This window comes from Lathyrus oleraceus, chromosome 6 (assembly GCF_024323335.1).
Source record: "Lathyrus oleraceus cultivar Zhongwan6 chromosome 6, CAAS_Psat_ZW6_1.0, whole genome shotgun sequence".
NCBI lineage: Eukaryota > Viridiplantae > Streptophyta > Magnoliopsida > Fabales > Fabaceae > Lathyrus > Lathyrus oleraceus.
Genome location: NC_066584.1, coordinates 417,840,394 through 417,849,987, shown reverse-complemented (window position 1 = coordinate 417,849,987; position 9,594 = coordinate 417,840,394). Strand labels below are relative to the sequence as shown.

Here is a 9,594-nt window from a genome sequence, read left to right as displayed (position 1 = left end):
ATATAGATTTATACAATGCAACCATTCCTTTTGTTTACCCTTTTATTGAATGTGCACCTCTAGTTTTTTCCTTCAAGATAAGGTATTATTTTAGTAAAATAGAATTATATTTTGAGAATTCATAATTCATTTTCAAAGTGCATTACACCCATTTGTCTAAATTTTATTGACAATAATTTTGTTAAGTAAATTTTAAAAAGTATATAATAAGTTATTAGAATGAAAATATAGAAAATAGTTTTGATGAAAGGCGTTTGTTGTGATTCTCTATTTTTAGTGCAACTTTTCACTAACATATAAATTTGTTAAAATTCCACGAAAGAATAATTAAAACAATGAAATATTCAATATTCAATATTCAATATTAATTGAACACGTAATACTATAATAACTCTCCCTTCATACCTTGAATCCAATTAAGGAGACCCTAAACATCATCCAACCCAATTATCTCATAATCTCAACAAAACAACACAATTAAAGATAATTAGTGACAAGGAATGCCAATTCACTAAAAAAAGTAATCAGACTATTAAGAGCGGTAACTTCAGGATTAACAACATGTCCAGCCGCCATTCCTCTGTCACATTGAGCAGGTCCATCACCAGCAACCTTAGCATCATAATTAGCAGTTTGGGGATCTTTCTTCAACTCACCAATAGCGCTTTTAAAAGACATAACAGCACCATCGTAATCAAAATTAGCACACTGTGTGAGTGCTGGAGACTTGGTTTCTGCTGCTAATCCTTTCAGAAAACTCTGTCCTGCGGATGCTTTCTCTAATGCCATTTCGAGAACAACCTTTGCGAGTTCCCTGTAGCTTTTCATTTCTGCGGCATGAGGATTTGATCCGAGGATTTTGTTGCATTCTGCCACGTTGGATGATGCGCCGCAAACGATGGTAATTAGGCTTCCCTTTAATCCATGAGATCTGGCATTTGCAGCGAAAGGGTATTGAGAAATTAGGATCAAGCCAAGGAACACGGAACAGAATGTTGAAGAATTCATCTTGTTTTTTCTTCTTTTCTCGTTTTGTTTTGTTCCTGTTCCTTGGTTTGAAGGAGAGGTAGTGTTCATTGGTTTCATGGGTGTTGGGCGTCTCTTATAGTTACGAGAATTCTAAATTGAGGTAATGAAATGGTTTTTTTAGGAATGTGTAGCGATTGTGATGCTTGGGTTACGTGGTTATCCAAATTTTTCTGGTTTTTTCTTCAACTCACTTGGGATTTTTTCAATGTAAATAGAGTTGTCACCCTATAAATGATAGTACTTAAATTTTTAACTAACTTTGATTAAGATGCATTCAAATATTTAGTTATTCTAATCAAAGTAAATCTTAATAAAGTGAGTTTTATTGAATTTTTTAAAAATAATAATGTTTTTCAAAAATAATATCAAAATAACCACTATTTCAAAATATTTATCAATATAACTACTTTTTCAAAAAAAATAATCAATGTGTCATTTTCATTGGCACATGCAATGATTCTCTTGAAACATAGGTGCCACTTAGTGTGGTGCATGCATGTCTAATATGTCACTAACATCGCTCAGGATCCAAGGTCATTCATGTATATCTTGGAAATTCCTCATTCCAAATGAAGTTATTACCCTCCATATGCTCGTGGGATTATATCTCAGTAAATCATTTTTTCGACTTTACGATTAATAATGACATTCCCAGCAATTTTTTCCCTGAAGAGCATTTCCAGTCAATCTCCCTCAAAAGGAGTCTTTTCTTAAAATTCCCTCAACAGACGAATATTCGAGATACTAGTTCATTTATCTAAAGAATCTCATTTTTACTGTTTCAGATACTGCTTCATCAATTTGAAGAATCTCATTTGATTTTTTTAAAGATACTGTTCTAAGTATCCTCAGAGAGTCTTAAATTCAATTAAGGTATCATTCCCTTGTTTGGAATATCTTAATTCTATCATATAAAATGTTGCTTCGACTCGATACAGAGAATCTCATTTTTACTGTTAGTGATGCTGCTTCATCAATATGAAGAGTCTCATTTCAGAGTTTTTAGAGATACTGTTCTAAGTATCCTCGGAGAGTCTTAGATTCAATTAAGGTATCTTTCCCTTGTTTGGAATATCTTAATTCTATTATATAAGATGTTGCTTCGACTACCCTGAATCAATATTCAATATTCAATATTAATTGAACACATAATGCTATTATAACTCTCCCTTCATACCTTGAATCCAATTAAGGATACCCTAAACATCATCCAACCCAATTATCTGTTAATCCCAATAAAACAACACAATTAAAGATAATTAGTGACAAGGAATGCCAATTCACTATAAAAAGCAATCAGACTATTAAGAGCGGTAACTTCAGGATTAACAACATGTCCAGCCGCCATTCCTCTATCACATTGAGCAGTTCCATCACTAGCAACCTTAGCATCATAGTTAGCAGTTTGAGGATCTTCCTTCAACTCACCAAGAGAGCTTTTAAAAAACATAACAACACCATCGTAATCAAAATTAGCACACTGTATGAGTGCTGGAGACTTGGTTTCTGCTGCTAATCCTTTCAGAAAACTTTGTCCAGCAGCGTCTTTGTCGTACGCCATTTCGAGAACAGCATTTGCGAGTTGTGGGAAGCTTTTCGCTTGTGCGGCTTGAGGATTTTCTCCTTTGAGGTACTTTTAGGATACCATAGACTGACATTTATTGTTCCTTTGAGGTACTTCATGATTCTCTTTACGGAGGCAAGATGCGAGTCCTTTGGATTTGCTTGAAGTCGTGCACAAAGACAAACACTAAACATAACGTCAGGAAGACTTGCCGCCAATATAATAAGAAACCAAGCATACCTCAATATGTAGTGATATAGTGGAAACACCATATTCATCTTGATCTACATACATTTTGGAACCCATTGGACCAACCATCGCTTTGTAATTATCCATATAAAATATTTTCAATAATTCTTTGCAATACTTGGATTGGTTGATGAAGATGTCATTATTTAATTGCTTAATTTGTAATCAAAGAAAGTAGTTCATATTACCCATCATAGACATCTCAAACTCTCCTTTCATCATCATTGAAAATTCTTCACATAGTTCTTTGTCTGTTGAATCGAATATGATGTCGTCAATGTAGACTTGAACCAATAAAGTATGATTTTTAATTTTCTTAATAAACAAATTATTATCAACTTTACCTTTTTCAAATCCTCTTTCACATAAAAAGTTGCTAAGTACATCATACCATGCTCTTGGTGCTTGGTTTAAGCCATAAATAGTATTTTTCAACTTGAAAACATGTGAATGATTCTTGAAGTCTTCAAAACCGAGATGTTGTTTTACATAGACTTCCTCATTGATGTATCCATTCAAGAAGGTGCTCTTGTCATCGATTTGGAATAACTGAAAATTTAATGAACAAACGTAAACAAGTAATAAACGAATAACTTCTAACCTTGCAACCGGATCAAATGTTTCTTCAAAGTCGATTCCTTCTTCTTGATTGTAACCTTGAGCCACCGATCTTGCTTTGTTTCGAACAATTATACCATTCTCATCAAGTTTGTTCTTAAACATCCATTTGATACCTATGACATGTTTACCACTTGGTCTAGGAACAACTTCCTAAACTTGATTCCTTTCGAATTGATTTAATTCTTCTTGCATGTCAAGTATCCATGGTTGTCTTCTAAGGCTTCATCAATTTTTGAAGGTTCTATTTAAGAAACAAATTCCATATTCAAGCAAGCATCCTTGAGATTAAATCTTGTTGAATCTCTTTTACTTATTTCACCAATAACTTTGTCAATTGGGTGATCAAGATGAGTTCTCCATTCTTGAGGAAGATTGCTTTGCTTTTTCTCTTGTTGAGTAGATTCCTCTTTGTATTCCGGTTGATCATCATTGCAATCTTTGGTAACATCTTCTATAGGAACTTCTAAAATATCATCATCATTATCACAAATAACTATATCCTCCTTAGAGGGGTTAAATTCATCAAAGGAAACATGCATTGGTTCTTTTATAGTTAAATTTCTTTTATTATAAATCGTATAAGATTTACTAGAAAGAGAGTAACCAAGAAATATATCTTCGTCGGATTTCTCGTCAAACTTGCCGAGATTGCCTTTGTCATTATTGAGGAAAAAGCACTTGCATCCAAAGATATGAAAGTGAGCAATGTTTGACTTTCTTCCTTTGAAGAATTCACACGGAGTCTTTTTCAATATTGGTCTTATGATAACCCGATTACTTACATAACATGCCGTTCTAACCGCATCCACCCAAAAATACTTTGGTAGACTTGAATATCTAAGCATTGTTCTTGTAAGTTCTACCGAAGATCAATTATTTATTTCCACCACTTAATTTTGTTGTGGAGTCCTTGATGCTGAAAAATTGTGAAAGATCCCATGTTCTTCATAAAACTCTTCAAATGATGCATTTTGGAACTCTCCACCATGATCACTTCTGATTGATGCAATTTTGAGTGATTTTTCATTTTGTACTTGCTTTGCATACTTCTTGAACGCCTTGAATGCATCACTTTTCTACACTAAAAAAATGTCCAAAAAAATCTAGAATAATCATCAATAATAACTAAAGCATATACATTACCTCCAAAGCTTCTTATTCTTGACGAACCAAACAAGTCCATATGCAACAATTGAAGTGGTCTTGTATTTGAAACCGCATTATTTGGTTTGCAAGTTGATTTGGTTTCTTTTCCCTTTTGACATGCATCACATAATTTATATTTGACAAACTTTATCTTTGGTAAACTGATGACAAGATCATGTTAAGACTAGTTTGATTAAATGTTCCATATGAGTATGGGCAACTCTTTTATGCCAAAGCCATGAGTCATTGTTGTTTACCATGAGATATTTTACTTTCAAAGATAAATCATCTAAAGGAATCATGAAAATGTTATTAATTCTTTTACGTTTGAGTTTTACCTAATGGGTGCCTTCATCTTCAATTAAGCGTTAATCATTGGTAAACTTGATTTTGAAGCATTTGTCATAATGTTGACTTATGCTTAGAAGATTGTGGTTTAGTCTTTTAACATAAAGTACATATTCAATGGATGTGAAAAATTATGCTCCAACTTTGCCTATGCCAAGAATCTTTCCTTTTTTATTGTCCCCATATATGACATATCCATTGGTCTTTAGAACTAGAGATGAAAATTTGTTTATATCTCCCGCCATATGCTTAGAACAACCACTCTCAAGGTACCATAAATTTGTAATGGTCTTCAAGAAAACCTACAAAACAAATTAAGTTATGTTAGGTACCCAATGTGCCTTGGGTCCTTCATAATTAGTTCATTTCTTGACCCTTACATAATGCCTACTAGCAACACTAGAGTTCCTTACATAGAAAACATTAGGTGTGTAACCAATTATACCATAATAGAAACATTTAGGAACAAAATTACTTATATATCTAGGAACTTAAGATTTTTTCTTAACAAATATCTTCTTAGGATAATGATGAACATGATTCACTTTGTTCACTTTCTCTTTTGTTGATTGATCATTTGCCTTAATAAAGATAGGTTTGCTAGAACTTGGTTTATCAAATTTAGAATGATCAAGTCCACTTTTGTCATTGGAATATCTTGGTTGACTAAGAACACCATGCAATCCAATTTGTCCCTTTTCATATCTTTCAAGAACTCATTTAAATTGGAAAATTTGGAAAGAGAGTGATTCATGCTCTTTTCATGTAAAATTCTGTTTTTGTTTTTTAACTTCAAAATCTTTTTCCATGGTGTCAATATTTTCTTCAAAAGATGATTTTTTTTCTTTTGTGCTGACACCGTTTTGTACAGAATTTCCCATTCATTTAGTAATTCATCTATTTCTCTTTGAACATAATTATCATAAGAGCAAATTTTATTACTAACTTCTTCATCTTCATAATCAGAATGATGTGATGCCATCAATGCAAGATTTGCATATTCTTCATTTTTCGAATCAGACGATGAACTTACTTCATTATCATCCCATTCAATGTAGGTCTTTTTGGATTTTGTCCTTTTTCTACCTTTGAAGCTGCTCTTGTTGGTGAGTTTTGAACAATTAGTCTTTATGCGTCATTGATTTCCACATTCATAGCAAGTGAATTTTATGTTGAAGTGGAAGCATCATTTTTCCTGAAAAATTTGTTTCTATTTGCATAATTCAAGGATTTAGCATTATTTTCAAAAAAGAAATTATAAGACTGACCCAATAATAATAATAAAATGAAAATGATTAAATGACTCATTAAAAAAGTGACCAAATAAAATTATTAATAAAAAGGATTAATTAATAATAATAATAATAATAATAATAATAATAATAATAATAATAATAATAATATTCTAACATGTCCTTCTCACATCTTTATGGAGAAATAATCTGGTTTTTTATAGAAGTAACAACTTTAATATTCAAAATTGGTTGAGTTTGCTGAGCAAATATATGTTCAGAATATCAAATGGAAGTAGTGTGAATAATAGTTCCATATTAGTTGAAAATGTGGAGATTTGAATATTTATAAGTGAGAGAACTCACTCACCTATTACCTTAAAGTTTTGGATGAATATGTGATGTGTCTCTTAGAAAGATCTCTAAAAAGAAGAAATCTCACAATAATCAATGCTCCCTAATAAAAAAACTCCTAAAACAATATACTTAGCCATAGAGAAAATCATCGATCCTTTCGAATCCTTCATATTTTTTTAATCTTTCCTTAAAGTGGAATTAACTCGACTAGCCCACCTTGGTTTCAAAAGTGATGATTTGACTTTTGTGTACCTAGCTGTTCCAATTTTCAATGGGAAACCAAAAACCTATTACTTGCAACCTATTGCAAATAAAGTAAAGACCAAGCTCTTGGAAAGGTTTTTTGCTCTTAATAGTTGGTGGATCTCGATTAGTCAAGTTTATGGCTCAAAGCACGCTTTTGTACAACATTAAAATTTATTCTTGGTAAGTCAAGTCAAGTTAGTCGAATCTATTGAGATTTAATTCAGAAACTTGATATGGAGTGGCAACGTAAATTAAAGGAAGCTCGTTACAATAGTTTGGAAAAAAGTCTCCATACCTCTTGAACAAGGAGGTCTTGGCATTAGATCTCTCACCAATATAAATTTGTAAGAAAGGAAACTATTATGCCGACAAGCTGACAACTACTTACAACTATTAATTTTGTCAAAAAAAACATACTTAATCTCTCGAAAGTTTCTTTTACTTTATACTTTGAGCATTTTGGTGTTATATCCTTTTCTTTTTAAATTCTATTTTTCTTTATCTATATACTTACGGAGTTTTTATCTTAAAAAAAATACGATTTTCAAAAATTAAATAATTGGTAAATTATTTTGAAACTCTAAGAAATAAATTTACACATAGTTGAAATCTTCTCCATTTATTAAAAGAAAGGGAGAACATATATAAATACATATTTTCGTAGACATATACTTAATATAATTTGACTTATATATAATAAAAACATTAATAATAATTTTCATTTTCTTAGAAATAGAGAGGATCTCAACCTAACTTAATCAAATATGTTTTCAATATTTTCAAAATCCATACTACCCTGAATTTATTTATAGATATGAGAATAATATTGTTTATATATTAACAAATTATGCTATTAATAAGAATAATAAAATACAGATTTTATACAATCCAACCATTTCTTTTGTCTACCCTTGTATTGAATGTGCACCACTAGTTTTTCCCCTCAAGATAAGGTATTATTTTAGTAAAATAGAATTATATTTTGATAATTCATAATTCATTTTCAAAGTGCATTACACCAATTTGTCTAAATTTTATTGACAATAATTTTGTTAAGTAAAATTTAAAAAATATAGAATAAGTTATTAGAATGAAAATATAGAAAATAGTTTTGATGAAAGGCGTTTGTTGTGATTCTCTATTTTTAGTGCAACTTTTCACTAACATATAAATTTGTTAAAATTCCACGAAAGAATAATTAAAACAATGAAATATTCAATATTCAATATTCAATATTAATTGAACACGTAATGATATTATAACTCTCCCTTCATACCTTGAATCCAATTAAGGAGACCCTAAACATCATCCAACCCAATTATCTGATAATCCCAACAAAATAACACAATTAAAGATAATTAGTGACAAGGAATGCCAATTCACTATAAAAAGCAATCAGACTATTAAGAGCGGTAACTTCAGGATTAACAACATGTCCAGCCGCCATTCCTCTATCACATTGAGCAGGTCCATCACTAGCAACCTTAGCATCATAATTAGCAGTTTGAGGATCTTTCTTCAACTCACCAAGAGAGCTTTTAAAAGACATAACAACACCATCGTAATCAAAATTAGCACACTGTGTGAGTGCTGGAGACTTGGTTTCTGCTGCTAATCCTTTCAGAAAACTCTGTCCCGCGGATGCTTTCTCTAATGCCATTTCGAGAACAACCTTTGCAAGTTCCCTGTAGCTTTTCACTTCTGCGGCATGAGGATTTGATCCGAGGATTTTGTTGCATTCTGCCATGTTGGATGATGCGCCGCAAACGATGGTAATTAGGCTTCCCTTTAATCCATGAGATCTGGCATTTGCAGCGAAAGGGTATTGAGAAATTAGGATCAAGCCAAGGAACACGGAACAGAATGTTGAAGAATTCATCTTGTTTTTTCTTCTTTTCTCGTTTTGTTTTGTTCCTGTTCCTTTGTTTGAAGGAGAGGTAGTGTTCATTGATTTCATGGGTGTTGGGCGTCTTTTATAGTTACGAGAATTCTAAATTAAGGTAATGAAACGGTTTTTTTAGGAAATCTAGCGATTGTGATGCTTGGGTTATGTGGTTATCCAAAATTTTCTGGTTTTTTGTTCAACTGACTTGGGATTTTTTCAATGTAAGTAGAGTTGTCACCCTATAAATGATAGTACTTAAATTTTTAACTAACTTTGATTAAGATGCATTCAAATATTTAGTTATTCTAATCAAAGTAAATCTTAATAAAGTGAGTTTTATTGATTTTTTTTAAAATAACAATATTTTTCAAAAATAATATCAAAATAACCACTATTTCAAAATATTTATCAATATAACTATTTTTTTTTAAAATAATCAATGTGTCATTTACATTAGCGCATACAATGATTCTCTTGAACATAGGTGCCACTTAGTGTGACACATGCATGTCTAATGTGTCACATGTAATGACGCATGCATAATCCACTTAGTGGATGTGTCAATACATGTGGTTAATGCTCCTTTGCACGTCTATAAATGCAACATCATCCTTCCATAATTTTTCAGACATCTTCTTACTATCTCCTTCTAGTTTTTTTAATCTCCTTCAATTTTTCTTTAAAATATCTTCATATATGTGTCCTTATATTCACAAGAAAAATGTCGATTTATTTTTTTCAACAGTGCAGTCTCCGATGAAAATTCAACTTTGGAATGTAGATACGTTCGAACATCTTAACAGGACCTTGAATCGTTAGTTAGATGGAGAAATTACAGAGGCTGAAAAAATCAAAAGAATTTAAACGCTTGATACCACATTCAACCAAAATGGAGAAGTTCGTTTATGGGTGAATGT

The 9,594-nt window shown here is 31.5% G+C and overlaps 1 protein-coding gene across 1 annotated transcript; it reads right to left on the bottom strand.

Annotated features, from left to right (window-relative positions):
• Window positions 1-270: 270 nt before the first annotated feature.
• LOC127091136 (uncharacterized) lies at window positions 271-8,723 on the bottom strand. Its single transcript, XM_051029694.1, has 2 exons — window positions 8,276-8,723; window positions 271-612 (listed from the first exon to the last, which is right to left on the bottom strand). Exons 1-2 carry the CDS (start codon window positions 8,669-8,671, stop codon window positions 478-480), a joined length of 531 nt encoding a protein of 176 aa, XP_050885651.1. The 5' UTR covers window positions 8,672-8,723; the 3' UTR covers window positions 271-477.
• Window positions 8,724-9,594: the final 871 nt, after the last annotated feature.

Bases quoted from the DNA above. Each gene is read 5' to 3' on its own strand.
- LOC127091136 (XM_051029694.1), bottom strand. From the start codon at position 8,671: ATGAATTCTTCAACATTCTGTTCCGTGTTCCTTGGCTTGATCCTAATT. The intron at 613-8,275 runs GTTGCTAGTGAT...TATGATGCTAAG, and splicing joins CTGCTAATTATGATGCTAAG to GTTGCTGGTGATGGACCTGC.